The 18,479-nt window shown below is 39.1% G+C and overlaps 1 protein-coding gene across 2 annotated transcripts in view; it reads left to right on the forward strand.

The window, feature by feature from the left end:
- Positions 1-2,582, forward strand: part of LOC124777738 (major facilitator superfamily domain-containing protein 1-like) — a 129,642-nt gene extending 127,060 nt beyond the window's left edge. For both annotated transcript variants that reach the window (XM_047253240.1, XM_047253239.1), the window contains exon 12: positions 1,711-2,582. In XM_047253240.1, the coding sequence (XP_047109196.1) occupies positions 1,711-1,767 (57 nt within the window). In that variant the 3' untranslated portion in view covers positions 1,768-2,582. The remainder of the gene's footprint in view (positions 1-1,710) is intronic.
- The last annotated feature ends 15,897 nt before the right edge of the window (positions 2,583-18,479 follow it).

Raw genomic sequence — 18,479 nt, forward strand, 5'->3', positions numbered from 1 at the left:
AACGCCACGCAAATTAAGAAATTTATGCCTATGGGCTATGAGACGATCAATTCCTATTTTGTAGACTTCGGCCAGCCGCTGACAGATCAACAACCATGCTCACTCTTGCACTTCCTCATCTGACTGAAGCTGATGTCCACAAGCCTTTCTTCAGGTCACTAAAGAAGTGAAAATCACACTGTATAAGATCCAGACTGAATGGAGGATGTTACAGTGTTTCTCAAGAAAATCACTGATGCAGTGTGGGTTTGGCATTATCATGCAATGTGATGATTCTGTCTGCAGCATTCCTGGATGTTTTGAATCTATGGCATGTGACAGTTCCTGCAAAGTGTCTTCATAGTGTTGCACATTGATTGTGGTTTCACACACGAGGAACGGGACAAAAACAGGGACTCTGCAGTTGAACAAGGAGGTTGTCATGGCCTCTTTGGAACTTGTGTGAACAGCTTTGGATTTCTTCGGCAGAGGAGATGTGGGATGTTTCCACTGTCGGATCCACCAACTGCCCTCAGCATTTTGGACAGAGATGGAATCCTCCTGATGCACAGTAATAGTCTTGTTGAGCTGTGTGTTGACAAGTCTGGTGTATGGGCTGTTGTACCAGACTGCAGCCCAGTATTCTCCCACAGCATACACCAGTTTTAGGGCAGAAGTTCTTAGAGTTTGAGCTGATGAACTCCTTGCCATACCACAAAGTTTCTGCAAGATTCTGTTTCTTGTCTCCCCCTAGATAATGTGGACTCTTGTTATGCTTCACTGTTTCCCTTCAAAATAGATCTTTATTTCCTTGTTGATGAGCTGTTGTTAAGGTGGAAACTGGTCAATTCTGTTTAGGCAGCACTTGGCTGTAACCTCCAGTTATGGATGTATTTGCCATCAATTTGTAAGTCTTCAGTCAAGACAGGCTCAGTAATGCCCAGGTCTTTCTGGCTTGCAGCAAGATCCCAATTGTCAGCATATCCAGATTTCCGTGACGTTGTCGTAGTTCTGTTTGCTATATAGAGGGAAAGTAGAATAAGGGTTAGCACTAATTCTTAAGGAAGCCGCTCATAAAGCTTGATTAGGGGACGTTATTGACCATTGGAATTTGGAAACCACTGATGAAGTTTCCAATTTTAAGACATTGTATGAACTGCAAAAGTTTGAATGTCACCCTTTGCTTCCTCTCAGTATCATAAGCCATTGTTACTATTAGATCTATAAATACAGTTGATGTCTTTTGTTTGCTTTGAAATCCGCTTCAATAAAAGTTGGTTAGTGAGAAAACCTGGTTTGTGCAACTGAAGTTTGGGTGGAATGCTGCCTGTGCAGCATGCAGGTTTTGGCTGAAAATTTTGTGGCTGATTCTTTTATACAGTATTCTTTCCAAAGATTTATATATTGTGCTAAGTAAAGCAATGGGTTGGTTGCTTTGCGGTTTGTCATTTACTGAGAAAACTTGGAAAGGCTGGACCACAACCACACAAAGGATGCTGTTGCACCCCATATGAATTGTATTTTCACAGTTTATGTACATTGTAAAAAATGCCTTAGTTATCCCATTTTTCCCAAGTAGCTATTCTTATTACTTTCAACTGAAGGTTATCTTTTTGGTGGGAGACCACCCTCTACCTTGCTTTTCGTATTTTTTTACATTATTTTATATGTTATACTTTCTTGTTTGTGAATCAGTTTCTGATTGAAATAAAATTTTCTTTTTCTTTTCAGCTGCCTTCACATTATAATGTGAATCTCAAAGGACTGGCATACAGAGCACTGAGATAGAATTGATGTACTATGTTTGTTATACAAGAAAATATTTTTGTATTTTCATAAAATGAAATGAAATCCACAAAAATTTTATGGGACATTGTGGAGATATTAATTTTCATATTGTATTGTATATAAAATAGTTTTCATAAGAAAAATCAGAATTTCTGGTGTATACATATCATTCTGCAAAGATCTCACATCATGCAAGAGCCTTATTTATTTTATTGTGAATATGTTATAAAGTAAGCTTTTTGTTATCTTATTGCTGTGATACTCGGAGCGACTGCTCGTTCTAAACTAGACTTTAGGTAAAATCCCTACCATCCCAGTCAATTCTGATGACATGTGTAAAATTATTTTGTAATTATTTTTAATAAAAAAAATAAAACTGATAACTTTTTGGACTTTCAGAAGTGAACACTAAGATAAAACACATAGTGTAACTTGACTGTGCTTAGCTTATGACAAGTGCTTATTGGCAGTATCATAGGATCTGTGGCGTATGTTGAAGAATGAAACTCATAAGTGTAATGTGTTCGAAGAGCAAAATCATCTAAACCTTTTTGCCATGACAAAGGGTGTGTGTTGTTTGGGAATTATGCCTTGCTGTTTTTCCATGCCTACTACAAATGGATCACTGAATTAAATTTCTACTTGTACACATTAAAATTTTAATGTGTTCTTTCCAGTTTCAACTGTTAATGTGACCTCATGAAGAAATGCCTCTAAAGTGAACTGTTAAGTTTGTAATTTTATGGATAATATTTTATGTGTAGTCTTGACATAGAAAACATGAGCCAGAAATAAAAGCATTAGAGATATGTGAAGTTACTGTACTGTTTCCACTGACATTTCATGCTCCAGCAAGTACTAATTTCCATTTTGTTCCATCCTGCCACCTCTCTATAACCCAAATTAGACTTTTGTGTGAATCCTTAAAAATTCCTTTCTCCTGGAAGTGAAAGAGCTTAACATGTAGAAGGAATGATGGCCACATGGGCTTAGCACATAAGGTAGAAAACAGAGGACAGCTTGAACAAGACAGACGACAACAAAGACAGGCAAGAGGGTTAAATAAGAAGGAATGATGGTCAATTAAATAATTGTAACATGTAGAAGACTATGCATAAGTAGGACCTACTTAGGGACTTGAATGGAAAGTAACAATGGTCGAGAAAAACATCTTTCAGTTACAAGAACAATATTTCATACCGATTCTGGAAGATAATTTGTCCCGGAATCCAAATCTTATTTAAGAATTTCTGGACAGCTTCAGTTTGGATACAATAATGGTTTTCGTAAGTGCTTACAGGGAACTGTGAGTTACATATTTGTAGCAGAAGGCATGTTCTCACCAGACTTCAAGATTCACACAGAAGGGTAACATACGTGGAAAGTGTCATTTAACTTATTTCCTTCTCAATTTCCTGCAATACTTTGCCTTACGAATGTCACTTCTTAAGGATCAATAGTAGTCGAACATCATTGTTGCACTCCATTTGTTCTGACAACATCTTTCCATTTGACAAATATCGTGGAGAACAATTCATATTTGTCACTAATAGCACCAAGTTTATCTCGGAAGAAGTCCGAATGATGATTCGAGAAATATAGTTTGAGTGACATGTTAATATCTCATAAGGTGGTATGGTATCTTGTAGAATACCTGACACTTCTCTGCCATATGGTTGCATAAAAAGTTCTTGCAGACATTTGTGAAAGGTAGCCATTCTATTCTTTCAATAGCACTCAACAAATTAAGGAAATATTAATTGGACCTGTAATTCTGTGATTTGCAGTTCTACAAGTATTCCTTCCTGTATTTTTATTTCATTTATACTAATAATCTTCTCTCACAAGTACATGAATCGTCTAGAAGTTTTGTCCAGGTCTTTCGTAAGAGACTCCGTTTAATATGCAGTGGAGATAGATAAACATTTGTAGGTGGTATGAGAGGAGTGTGTACCACATTCTTATGTCCAGGCAGCAGTTCATTCCAAGTAGGACATTTTCCCCAAAAAACTTTTTTTTCCTGTCTCTGCTTCTCCAATCACATAGAAAGCAGCAGTGCTTTGTGTATTGTAGCTACATGCTGAGGAGAATCTCAGTATCTTGAGGTCCTCTCCTGTATGCCTTATGTATATCTCATACTGAGGTCTTCAGGTTGTTGTGTTGTACTTTTTGCACTCTATACTTCACTTCAGTGATGAACATTATGAGTTGATGGATGGCACAGAGATAGGCTCTCAAGTGTCCCTGGTCATCAAGCAATTACCTTGCAGCATTTTGAGGTACAATCACTATAAACTCTGTGATGTTGCACCCATCTTTCCTTGTAAGGTACATTGATGACAACTTTGTCCATCGCAACATTAAATTTGCTGTTGAGATGGAGATGGATGGCAAGCCACCATTATTGGACGTTTTGGTTGAGCAGAAAACATAAGGGCTCTTATCATTCAGAGAACAGGAAAGCATCCTACACTGATTCGCACTTGAACGCCAGTTTTCACACTCTACACTCAAGAAAGCAGTCCTTCAAACATTGGCTCACAGGGCGAAAGTGATATCTGATGACAGCTGCCTACAGTCTGACTGTCACATGTAAGAAAAAATGCTTACAGTGAGGGAGAAATTGCGAACACTTTCAAATGTCTCTGGTAGAAGAGATCGAGCCAGTTACATTCCTTCCATACAGTGGAATGACAACCAGCAAAATACGACATGCTACAGAGATGTGGATTGAGACCAGTGTTCTGGTGTGCCTCCTGAATACAAGATGTGTTATACTCTGTAAAAGATGAAGTAGCTCTTTAGAGGGCCCATTGTGTGTGGTGTTCCCAGGGAATACAATAGTATCTATAATAGGCCCAACAATTCACACTGTTAGGGAGTGTTGTGCTGAGTGCATGTGACACATCAATCTAAGGGAGCTTACGAAATTGGCCATGGTTGAACACTGCTGGGAGAATGGACGCAGGATCCAAGTTGAAATACAGCTCATGTAGCGTCATATTGGGACTCGATTATAAAGGAAGCAGCTGAAATTAGAATAAACTGCAACAATTTTAACTGAGGCCAAGAGTACAAATTTAGTGAGACACTGGGTCAAGCTTTGGACAACGAATGGATACAAAGATGGATTCTTGATGCATGTTGAGGGGTGGTATGTTGTACGTAATGTACTGATGTCGGGTGAAGGGACCCTGTGACTGCTGCTAGACAGTGCCACATGTTATACAATATATTCATCCATTATTGACATAAATCCACCTGATGATGGAGGTTTAACCCTCCGAAATCAAATTAGTTGTGAAGGGTTACTATAATTTTTAGTTCCAATTGATAATCATAATAGTCACAGCAAATCATGGCCTAAAATGTTCTCATTGAAAGTACTGTTAAGCAGGTTTAGTATAAGCAAGAAAATGATTTTTTTCATGATTTTGTAAATATTTAAAACCCTAGAATGAGCTAAATTTGTTTTTGTTGGTATAATATGGTTTGATGGTATTATTCTCAATTGTTGAAACAGCAGCTCAGCTGAAGACACGAAAGCACACCATTAATTCCACCAAGAAAACCTAAGAGATCACAATATGGTATTATCTTTTTTGCCTCTGAGCAGGTTCATATCACATCAGATTCCATCGCTTTTCATTTATTATAAGAACAAGAGGTGGTTTCAGGAACAAAATACGGGTTAAATGTCATTGGCACTTTGTTTTTGTAAAGTATTTAGTTTATTTGCATTATATGTAATGGGTTTCAGCTTTCAGTGACTTTTGAGTTTCAGTGATGATGACTGTGGCATCTCATTGCCTCTGGTGTTGCACGGAATACCTGAAACCACTTTTCTTTGTGGTTAGCATGATTATAGAAACACTTGAAAGAATGACAGACCACATTGTGACTATTTCTTTATGGGAATGTACAAACCGTTCAGCCAGTCTCACAATTTTAATTAAGTTCGTGCACTTCAAACTAAACACATGCAAGGTTGCTAATAGCTTTGCTGCTTCAGCAAATGTCACTTTAATCACTTTGGAGTGGCCAGATGATTGACAGCTACGTATCATAAAGATGCTCTGATAGTTATACAGGGTGAGTCAGCAGGAAAGGTACTAGCTTTGTGTAGTGGCAGTGTTCATGATTCTGAACAAAAACAGTCATATGGACATGTCCGTTCTTAAGTTTCCGACAAGACTAATGAAACCTGCGGGAAACAGGACAAAAATGAGAACTATTAGAAACAGGAGAAATGCAGGTTACGGTAAATGAAATGTAGTGATCTAATGTTTTGGTTAATTGTGTACATTTCCTCACAAAAGACGTTTGAAGAGCCCACCATTAACTGCAATATATTTTGCAGCTGTTGTAGACAACTGCTGTGTTCTTGATCTGGGCTCATTTGTATGGTCCTTTGCTTGAGCAAGCACATGTAAAAAACAAGTAAGAAGTTCCACATTTGTGTGCACTCTGTGCATGTAGACTTAGCTATTAAACCAACTCCACAAGCAGTAATCTAATGGGATAAGTTTGGGTGACCTCAGTGGCCAATAAGTGACTCCAAGGTGACCAATCCTATGTCCAGGATATGTTTCAGTGAGGTACTGTCTCACTGGCTATACAGAATGTGTAGGAGCTCTGTTGTGCTTAAAGTACATACGTTGTCATGTTGCCAAAGAAATATCCTCCAAGTAATTTTAAGGAGATCAAGATGCCGCATTCCATTAAGACGGTGATCTAAATAACTTGACCGATGAGTTGGTCATCGATGATAAGAGAAATGTGCATTGAAATAGTCAGGAAAGATGCCAAAGCTGGAATAAAAAAGATGAGGCTAAATCATTGCTCTTGCTCAGAATACAACCTTCTGGAATTCTGATTTAAGCCATCTGGAGGCAGATACCTGTACGGTATACGGACCATTGTGTGTTCATAGAAAAGTACCTGGTAGTACCCAATCCTAAGAAATTCTGCTCTAGAGTAAAGAAATGAAGCAAATATTATGTTTTTAAAATTGTTTTGATTATTCTTTGAGACCTTTGGACGATTGGGGAATGGATAAAAGACATTGTATGGATGCATATTTCACTCGTTTCTGCCGTAATTAATGTAGACCATCTGTTCTTTGAATGTTACCAAGTTAGGTATCAGTGTGGTTAACACCCTTGACCTGCATTTTTAAACCCTACTCACTCTTCCTTCTTTCCTTGCAACATTTTATTTGTGAAAGGTACTGTTGGTTTTGAACTGTTTAGTTGATGACAAACTTCACTAGCGAATAAATGTTGTGAGAGTTTGTCACAGTACCCAGCTTTCAAAAGCTCCCTCTATAAGAGGTTGAATTTGGACACCACATGTGCTCCTTACTACGTGTTTCTCCACAATGAATACTTCCTTCTTCAGCAAAAGACTTCCTGCAAAGCAGTTGTTACAAACATGTTCTGTAGACCACACTAAAAACCAGCTGTAATTAATCATAGGTAGTTCATGTATCTGTGGCATCAGTTTTACTGTTTTTATAATTTTAAATGTTATGCTATTCAGCAATTCATGAATATACTTGTAACTGTGGAAGACAACAGTTATTATTTACTGTATTATGGTATCATTTTTACAACAAACATCGTGTCCTATATTGCATTTTGGTAATAACCAAATTTCACTTCAAGTCTTATGACTGTTTAAAAATTTTGTCAATTAGAATAAAGAATTCCACTGGGAAGCTTCAGTTGGGTGTAGAGTCTCTATGGGCATATTTTTTCAAGTCCTGTTTATATGAAACTAAGTTTTATTGTGTGTATATTATTACAAGTAAATTGATTGGATGTTGTTAATGTCTGTTCTAATGAAGAAGAATCCAGATGAATAATTCTCAATAGTGAACTTAAATCCAGCTGCACTGTATCGGCACACTGGTCCGTGTCGATTATCATTATTTGGAACTGCTGCTTAAAAATTGTTTAGGACCTACAGTCGTACCTGCAGCATTGAAAGTAAACATTTGCTATGAAACTGCAAATAATTACACTTGAGAGAGTTTAAAAAAAAATTACTATAGGGATTAAGAGTTCTGGAGAGAACAAAATACCATGCTGAGATGAGTCTGAGTGTCTTGAAACCCTAACATTGAAACAGTTAAACAAAAAAAGGGAAAACATAGCATTCTTATCCTAGCAACAGTACAAACAAGTACTGAGAACATTACACACCAATTTTGAAATGTGTGATATATTCACAACACATTTTGGGACTATGTTATCCCATTATCAAGTTCTTAAAGCTTCTGTAACATTAGACAGTGTGAAAAGTAAAAAGCCAGCCCCAAACGTGCATTGTCAAACATAAAACGTTTCCTTGAACGTCTTATGTTAGTGCATCAAACTGTCACAAGCGTCAGTTGTAAACTTTCAACCTAATGCCATGTACCTTGCCGGGCAGTAGAACATCCATCACTACACTTGCAGCAGTCAACATGTTAAAAGGGAAACCTGGAAAGAACACCATGAGAACCACACCTTACTTTGGAATTGTTTAGTCTGTTATTAGAGAAATATTGAACACCATCACCAAATTTCATTCCCCATCTGGGAGAGTCACTTTAACTTCTGAAGTGTGTAGAGAAATTATACATTTCAGTCAACTGACCTGCCCCTACAAATTAACACAACAGAATTGTGGAAACCGATGTAAGATGAAATAAAATTCACAAAGAAAATATTTTCAATACTACTAGGAGACTTCATTGGCCAAACAAGAGAGTATCTTACATGCAGAAAGACAAATGATAGTGGTACATTTGGTTGGTTGGTTTGGGGTGTAAAGGGATGAAACTACAGGATCATCAGTCCCTTTTTCCTCATGCAAACAAGGCTCAAGGTAAAACAACACTCAAATTTAATTTGTATAGGTAAAAGAAATGGGGAACTGCACCAAAAGAGAAAATGAAAGAAAGCAATAAAAAAGGGGGAAAACATACACCACAAGGAAAAGTAGAGGAAGGTATTAAAATCATAGAACAGATGGTCTTGGCTGGCTGACCGCAAGAATAAAAGAGGATGAGCCAGCCACTCTGAGACACACGAAAATGTCCAGCGAAAAGACATGGCGAGATGAACACACATAGGGAAAAGACGAACAACAAGGCAAACAAAATGCACAGAAATGATGACAGAGAGTGAAATCGGAGGGAGAGTGTAGGCCTTGGAGAGAAGGCCAGATGCCCATCGTTAGATGGTACAATAAAAAACCCCTCACGAATAACATGTAAAACTAAATCTGCTGTTGAGGCATTGTTGCCCACCACCGTAGGCATGGTGCTGGGAAGGTTAAAAGTCTGCCACAGAGTGGCTAAAATTTTGACAGACTATTTCAATGTCTTAGTAAGGTATACCTCCCTCAAAACAACTGAGAAAGCAAAAGACCTGTAGATCCCAAGCACAGCGTATAATGAATTTCATATAGATCATGTAGCAGTGACAGCATGCACATAATTTGAAAGATCATTTATGTCAGTTAGGAAAGCAATTAATATTAGAACAAACCTGGTTTGTAGAAATAGCAACTGAGGAATTTATAAAAGAAAATTTGAATCAACTAAGCAGCTGAAAAAATTACTCTCTCGCGTCATGAGGCTCAAGGTTGGCACCACCACAGACACAACTAGAAGTGTAACATCTAGCCAGTACAGTCAACCGTGATGTGACTGAGAGCCACCCCTATGAAGAAGTTCTGTAGTGCCACCACAGCTGGTTGCTATTTACACATGGCCTCAGAGCTCTATGCTCAGTCTGTGTTCAGCTGCTAGCCTCATACCATGGAGCTACTCGAATGTGTCAACAAGTGTCAGTGGACAAATTACTGTCAGTGTTGTGTAACCAGCACATCTCTGCTTAATTACTGTACTGTACAGTCAGTGAAATGGACACTGAGTTTTACGTTAATAGTGAATTTACGCTCACTGCTGTATGTACTGCGTATGGGCCACATCTACTACACAAGTTAAGTCAGGGTGTCCAGCATCCTGGAAAACAGGGAAAACTCGGGGAAATCTTTTGTCCTAAGAAACTTGGGGAATCTTTGCATTTTGCCTAAAAACCTTGGAAAAGGCACTGTGTCTCATTTAATTTTGGGCAGAGGCATTTGCTTCCCTTCCGCTTGGCTTGATGGTGTACTGTGCTCACTGTGCACCCTCAAGCTGGCGCTGTGAGATCGCCCTCCTCCAGGGTTATGGCACCTCCCAACTGTTCTCGCTCAGTCCAATGCAGTGGCCAGCTAACCCACCCGGCTTTGCCAAGTCTAGATAAGCTGTGCAGAAGTTTGTTCTTGCTGACATTGAATGGCTTGCATGCCTGTCACTGCAGCTTGGCTGTGCTACACCGATTTGTTGTTGTGTCATGGTTTTGTGTGTTTGTGACACAATGTGATTCACAAGGATCTGTGATTTATTTTGTGCGATTTAGATTTACATCTGCTCAAATGTACTGCCTTGTTTACTAAAATGATGTTATAACATAGACGTGTGCTTTTAGGGAAGTTTGTGGCTTATTTGAATCCCTTTAATTGGAACCAGGGATACTAGGATTTGCTAGGTTGGCATAAAGTACATAGTTTTGGATATACACCAAAAACATTCCATTGTGCATGTTAACAGCTATTATTGCATTGCATTATATGCAAGTAAGATCAATTGTAAATCTTTAGGGGTAGGAATAAAATAGTGTAATGAGAACATTAACAAGCAGTCATTGGGCTTTGGTGTGTGGTTGTTGGTTTAGCTAATATCAAGTTAAAGCCTGCAGTGCAATGAAGGTGGCTGGAGAGTGAGAGCTGACTGTGAAAGTAGGTGCCTAGGGTGTGCGCGGCGAGGCAACCCTGCAAAATTTCTATCCTCAATGGCCAACATTTCCGATGCTGCTATGGGTCTTAGTCAACATAAACTCCTCAGTCCAGCAAGGGTTGAATGCACATTCCCAGTTCATCGAACAAGCCCTGAGGTAACATATGCATTGGACAGGATCACACGTAAACAATATAGCGAGACTGCCTAAGAGTCATGAAGGCAGGAAGCCACTAGAAAATTTCGTAACCTGTGTTTTTTTATTTGGTATGATCAACTTCCATCCACCCCCTTGCCTACATCTCTGAGTGGGTTCAAAGTAGGGTAATTGAAACATACTTGCAAGGAAGGTTTTATTACCTTACTTTGAATCCCCTCAGAGAGAGATGTAGGTGAGGGGGTGGGTGGAAGCTGCTCATAACAAATTTAAAGAAAGCACAGGTGGCAAAATTTTCTAGTGGCTTTGTGCCTTCATGACCTTTAGGCACATGTCGCTATATTGTTTAGGTGCGATCCTGTCCAATGCATATGTTACTTCAGGGCTTATTCGATGAACTGGGAATGTGCGTTCAACCCTTGCTGGACTGAGGATCCAGAATTTTGGTGGACTGCAGAGCACATGTCTGAAAAACTCAGTGTTTGGCTCATGCTCTCTAAAACCAAATTTTCACATAGCAATATAGGTGTGCAGGCCTTGTCCAGACAAAAGAAAGAAGCATGTTGGGCCTGAGGCTGCTAGGAAGGTTACATTGCCTATACCCAAGCTAACAGTCGCAAATAACTATGGCTCCAGTGCAACTTCTTCAAATGTAGCCCCTGTGGTGCACCTGGCTTGTTTGGACATACTCAGCCGTTCGTCAACTCTGACAGTGGTGGGTGCAGTGGAAAATAAAATCACCAGTTTCAGTGAAAAAGTAGTTTTTCTAATTAGCCTCTGTGTATTTTTAGTTTGCTGCAGTGCAGGCAGGGAGTGCATCATTCAGTTTCGGTGTGTCCCAGCAACCAGGTGTTACCCCAAGGGAATCACATCAAGCATGTACTGCTAGGTTACATGCAGAGGGATGCCATGATGAAGGCAGAGATGTATTTATGTCAGTTGGCTGTTGTGGAGACACCAATCTTCTTGGGACATTGGCAGTTTACCAGATGCATTCCCAGGCAGTAACACTGCCTCCAGAAAGCAGCTTCAAAAGTCAAAAGTAAGTGCATATGGTACCATATGTTTGGACTGGAGCCATTTTTCACTAAACAATTACAAGAGATTGTCACTGCCTGTGACATGGTAGTGACTGAGTTTGATCTGTTTGTATGTGTTTGGAATAGTGTGTTGGGCTAGATTTTGAGCAGGTATCTCACTTCAGTGTTTTTGAGAAAAGGTGCTGCAAAAGACTTAGTTGAAGAATTTGAGGGAGGAGCATACAATCTGAGGGAAATCTAAAAAGGCATGGATGGTCCTAATGTTAAAAAGGCCTTCCTAAGGGAATTGAAAAGCCAGCTCAAAGTAAAGGGTAATCCAAAGGATCCCATGTGTTTGAACTTTGGGACATGCGGCTTATGTACATACTTTAAGTCAAATTGTACTAATGTTGGTTGGAATCTAGTTCAGCTTCTGAGAGCTTTATGTAATCTATTTAAAAATGTTCCCTCCTCCCAAGCTGATTTCAAAAATATTACAAGCACCTCTGTTTTTCCACAGAAGTTTTCCTGGTTTGGTGGGTGGAAAATAAAATTGTGTCAGTCTGGGCTCAAAAAATATTAACAGCTGTTTAAAAATGTATAAAGGAAGTAGGAAAAGAAGTAGATAAGACCGAAACTAAGGTTGCTACTGGAATCCTAAGAGTCATAGGTACGACATAGTGGGTAAGTCTTTGAGGGGCAAGATGCTGATAGTTCATCTCGCCTTTTTTCAGACTGTAGCTGCTCATGTTGAGTTGTTTCTGACTAAATTTCAGTCATATGCTCCCTTAACCTCCTTCCTCTATTATACCCTCCAGTCTATAGTCAGGGAATTAATAAGAAAATTTGTCCAACTAGAAGTTTTTAGAAGCAGACTAGCTTCAAAACAGATGTGAGTGACTACAAAATCAGCTGCAGCCTCAGAAAATGTGCATCAGGTGAGAACCTAAAGATCTCTGGGTCATTGTAACATATGAGAGAAACATATCTTGGCATTCTGTAATGGGTGTCTTACATTTACGAAGAGTACGGTATCCAAAGTTCTGGATAAGTCAGCCCTGGCTTATTTCTTTATGAAGGTCATTCTACGTTCAGTCCCAGAAATGGTAATTAATGTCAACTATGAGAAGAGACACCAATCTTGACACATCTCACTACCTTAAATTGCTTTGGTGATCATGAGGCTGAGACCGTTGCGCACAAGTTTCAAAGTCTAGTGTATATCATGTCAGTAGAGGAAATCCTTAAAGAATTTGATGGAGATAGTGTTTGCATCAGTCAGTTCTGTATGATGGTCATTGGGGTCAAGGGTGATCATAAAAATTTGAAGAGATTTATCAAGATTTCTTGCAGTCTCATCCATGGGCAATGCCAGCCTTGAAAGAGGTTTCTCTGTCAACTCCATTCTGATCAAAAATTTGACTAAAGACTTTCTCATGGCTATTCATGCAGTTAGCAATGCGGTCAAGGTTACTGGAGGTATTGATCTGTAACCATCACAAAGCAGTTAATACACAGTTCTCAAAATGTACATGGTAGGTACAGTGAAACAAGAGCAGAGAAAAGTTGTTGTTGTTGTGGTCTTCAGTCCTGAGACTGGTTTGATGCAGCTCTCCATGCTACTCTATCCTGTGCAAGCTTCTTCATCTCCCAGTACCTACTGCAACCTACATCCTTCTGAATCTGCTTAGTGTATTCATCTCTTGGTCTCCCTCTACGATTTTTACCCTCCACACTGCCCTCCAATACTAAATTGGTGATCCCTTGATGCCTCAGAACATGTCCTACCAACCGATCCCTTCTTCTGGTCAAGTTGTGCCACAAACTTCTCTTCTCCCCAATCCTATTCAATACTTCCTCATTAGTTATGTGATCTACCCATCTAATCTTCAGCATTCTTCTGTAGCACCACATTTCGAAACCTTCTATTCTCTTCTTGTCCAAACTATTTATCGTCCATATTTCACTTCCATACATGGCTACACTCCATACAAATACTTTCAGAAATGACTTCCTGACACTTAAACCTATAATCGATGTTAACAAATTTTTCTTCTTCAGAAGCGCTTTCCTTGCCATTGCCAGTCTACATTTTATATCCTCTCTACTTCGACCATCATCAGTTATTTTGCTCCCCAAATAGCAAAACTCCTTTACTACTTTAAGTGTCTCATTTCCTAATCTAATTCCCTCAGCATCACCCAACTTAATTCGACTACATTCCATTATCCTCGTTTTGCTTTTGTTGATGTTCATCTTATATCCTCCTTTCAAGACACTGTCCATTCCATTCAACTGCTCTTCCAAGTCCTTTGCTGTCTCTGACAGAATTACAATGTCATTGGCGAACCTCAAAGTTTTTATTTCTTCTCCATGGATTTTAATACCTACTCTGAATTTTTCTTTTGTTTCCTTTACTGCTTGCTCAATATACAGATTGAATAACATTGTGGAGAGGCTACAACCCTGTCTTACTCCCTTCCCATCTACTGCTTCCCTTTCATGTCCCTTGACTCTTATAACTGCCATCTGGTTTCTGTACAAATTGTAAATAGCCTTTCACTCCCTGTATTTTACCCCTGCCACCTTTAGAATTTGAAAGAGAGTATTCCAGTCAACATTGTCAAAAGCTTTCTCTAAGTCTACAAATGCTAGAAACGTAGGTTTGCCTTTCCTTAATCTTTCTTCTAAGATAAGTCGTAAGGTCAGTATTGCCTCACATGTTCCAGTGTTTCCACGGAATCCAAACTGATCTTTCCCGAGGTTGGCTTCTACTAGTTTTTCCATTCGTCTGTAAAGAATTCGTGTTAGTATTCTGCATCTGTGGCTTATTAAACTGATTGTTCGGTAATTTTCACATCTGCCAACACCTGCTTTCTTTGGGATTGGAATTATTATATTCTTCTTGAAGTCTGAGGGTATTTCACCTGTTTCATACATCTTGCTCACCAGATGGTAGAGTTTTGACAGGACTGGCTCTCCCAAGGCCGTCAATAGTTCCAATGGAATGTTGTCTACTCCGGGGGCCTTGTTCTGACTTAGGTCTTTCAGTGCTCTGTCAAACTCTTCATGCAGTATCGTATCTCCCATTTCATCTTCATCTACATCCTCTCCCATTTCCATAATATTGTCCTCAAGTACATCGCCCTTGTATAGACCCTCTATATACTCCTTCCACCTTTCTGCTTTCCCTTCTTTGCTTAGAATTGGGTTTCCATCTGAGCTCTTGATGTTCATACAAGTGGTTCTCTTATCTCCAAAGGTCTCTCTAATTTTCCTGTAGGCAGTATCTATCTTACCCCTAGTGAGATAAGCCTCTACATCCTTACATTTGTCCTCTAGCCATGCCTGCTTAGCCATTTTGCACTTCCTGTTGATCTCATTTTTGAGACGTTTGTATTCCTTTTTGCCTGCTTCATTTACTGCATTTTTATATTTTCTCCTTTCATCAATTAAATTCAATATTTCTTCTGTTACCCAAGGATTTCTACTAGCCCTCATCTTTTTACCTACTTGATCCTCTGCTGCCTTCACTACTTCATCCCTCAGAGCTACCCATTCTTCTTCTACTGTATTTCTTTCCCCCATTCCTGTCAATTGTTCCCTAATGCTCTCCCTGAAACTCTGTACAACCTCTGGTTCTTTCAGTTTATCCAGGTCCCATCTCCTTAAATTCCCACCTTTTTGCAGTTTCTTCAGTTTTAATCTACAGGTCATAACCAATAGATTGTGGTCAGAGTCGACATTTGCCCCTGGAAATGTCTTACAATTTAAAACCTGGTTCCTAAATCTCTGTCTTACCATTATATAATCTATCTGATACCTTTTAGAGAAAAGAACAGCTGATAAGTCCTAAAAGAAAATGAGAGGAAGAAGAAAGCAAGTAGAGAAAAGCTAAGAGCACTACAAACTATAAAATCAAAACTCTTGGAAAGTGCTGAGAAAGAGATTTCTCAGATTGAAGAAGTAGTATTGTCACTAAAAACTACCTGTCCATGACATCAATTGATGTCAATGTATGTGTCCTTAGAAGACTAGTCTATTACTGTTTCTTCCATAATAATTTTTTTTTTCAAATGGTATTTGGATTTTATTTTTAAATCTCTATGTAAAAAGTGTAATTTTCTACTGAAGTAGATAATGATCTTTGATTTTATGTCTGTTTGCTCCCAACAGCTGAGTGTTCCTAATTAAAATGTTTATTAATAATGTTTCACTTCCTTTGCTACTAGTCTCATTCTACCTTGTCCAGTAACATTATTGGACCACCACTGTCTAGTCACATTAATGGATCACCTATCAAAGGCCTGGATATGGTCCCCAAGAATATATGCGTACTTGTGTTGATCCATTGTGTCTTCCAAAATAACAGGATCACCCAGGGAATGCCACAAAAACATTCCCTCAGACCATAACACTCACTTCTTCGGCCTGGATGCTTTCTTTCAGACATTTCACATTGTACACACCAACAGCCGTATCATGAAGCATAAAACTAGATTCATCTGAAAAGGCCACCTGTTGTCACTCAGTGGATGTCCAATGGCTGTATTGGCATGCAAATTCCAGTCTACTGACTTCCTAGCATTTGACTGGAAAGAGGAGGTTGTGCAGCATGACTTTCTGTTTTTTAAAGACATGTGGTGTTTGATTGTTTAGTGAACTGATCATCGTGTGCACTGTTAACTACTGAAATGTAGTCACTGAACAGCAGTCAGCATGTGTGTGTGAACCAGGTGCCTGTTGCAGAGGCCCATACACAGCAACATTTGCTGAATAGTCATTATGGAGACACTGTTGGTAGCCCCTTGGTTCATTTAGGCAGTCAGTTGCATGTCTATTCACCTGTACACATTTCCACAACCATCATTCAGCCCCATCATCTATGACACATGGTGCACCACAGTTGCCTCGATGCCAGTTATGGATAATGCTCCTTTGTCATGCTCAGTATACTTTAACCATATTTGCACATGAAGTGTTTAAAAACTTAGCTATACCAGAAAAGCCTCTACCCTTGGCCTGAAAGCAATAACCGTGCCCTTTTGGATATCAGATAAATCACCGATTCCACATGAAGAAGACAACTGAACTGTTTTTTGCATCCGCCAACACGCTTTATATACACTCCACTACTAGTGCTGCCACCTGCTGTCTGTGAGTGGTTATTCCATGTTGGTGATGAACACAGTTGGTGGTCACGTTAATGTGACTTAACTTTGTAGCTTTCCTGGATTTTTTTTTTTTTTTGTTCAGATTATGATTTGCACTTAATTCTGTTGTCAGGACCTAATATGTTTATTTCTTGGTTAAAATAAACCTTGTCTATTAGGTGTTTTTTTTCTTTTAACCCAGAGTGTAAGCCCCAGTTATGTTCCTATACAGGGACAACAAAAATTTGTAAATTTTGTCTAAAAATCTATCAAAATTATTTAGGGTCCAAGCCAGTGTGACTGTGGAAAAAATCAAAAAGTGGCCTGGAAAACTCAGGGAAAATTATTTTTTGAGAATTGTTGGACACCCTCTAAGTGTCTTCATTAATAAGTAGTTTGTTTACAGTTGTGTCACCAATCTTTATTGTTTTAAGGCTGAAAGTCCATACCCTCTATAAGCGACACTACAATGGCAATGAGTTTATTCAGAACCTATGGTTCAATATTCTTCCCCAGCAAGTGGTGACATTTGATTTACTGTGTTTGTATGCCCTTTTTGAGTAATTATGTCTGTTCCATCCCCAGAACTTTCTCTGACACAAGCTGTTCAGTTACAGAGCCAGTAGATCCGACCTGCTGCAGAGTGTCACTCAACTGGCACAGGTACTAAGTATGGCAGCTGCCCCACAAGAAGCTACTTCTTCACCCAGATTTTGAGAATCTGTTGGCCAGCAGGAGGACTGGGGAGAATACCATGTACAACTCAAGGCATTCTTCTTTTTCTACAACGTATAAGACATGCAGCATAAAGCTCATTTTATTGTTAATACAGGTGCCACATTATTTTGTTTGTGCATTAAATTAATCCCAGATTCTCATCCAGAGGACATAGATTATGAGTCATTAATGGAGTGACTAGATGCATGCTTTGAATCTTAGGTGCATGCCACAGCTGCCCATTACAATTTCTTTCAGTTAAGGAAGCAACCTGGCTGAAAAAAACAAACAGTGGGTAGCCAAATTACAGGGTCTTACCAGATATTGTAAACTGAAGTGTTCTTGTGGATTTTCATACAGTGATACTGTTCTCTGTGATGCTATTACACAAAATATATGTGATATGCAGGCATTCACACTTCAATTTTGAAGTTACCTAATCCTTGTCTGGAAACTATACTCACCATTATAGATTCACAAGACATTTTAGATGCAGCAGAAACTGACCTGCAGGCTCTGGCCATTTCAGTAGTTAACAGCGCACAAGACAATCAGTCCACTTAACATTCAAAGGCCACGTGTTAGGCAAAGCCTGGTTTAAAAAGTAGAAAGTCATGCTGCACACTCACCTCTTTCCAGTCAAATGCTAGGAAGTGTTGCCCACAATGCTTCAGTGTGCATCACCATAAACTTTGTCTGTGTAGTGAGTAGAGAGGCTAAATGCTCTTCATGTGGCAAGTGGGGCCACATGCAACCCATGTGTTTACAACAACAATAAAGAATGGTGACACAATTGTAAATAAGTTGTTTATTAATGAATAATATTCCAGCCA

This window comes from Schistocerca piceifrons, chromosome 2, assembly GCF_021461385.2.
Source record: "Schistocerca piceifrons isolate TAMUIC-IGC-003096 chromosome 2, iqSchPice1.1, whole genome shotgun sequence".
NCBI classification, from domain to species: Eukaryota; Metazoa; Arthropoda; class Insecta; order Orthoptera; family Acrididae; genus Schistocerca; species Schistocerca piceifrons.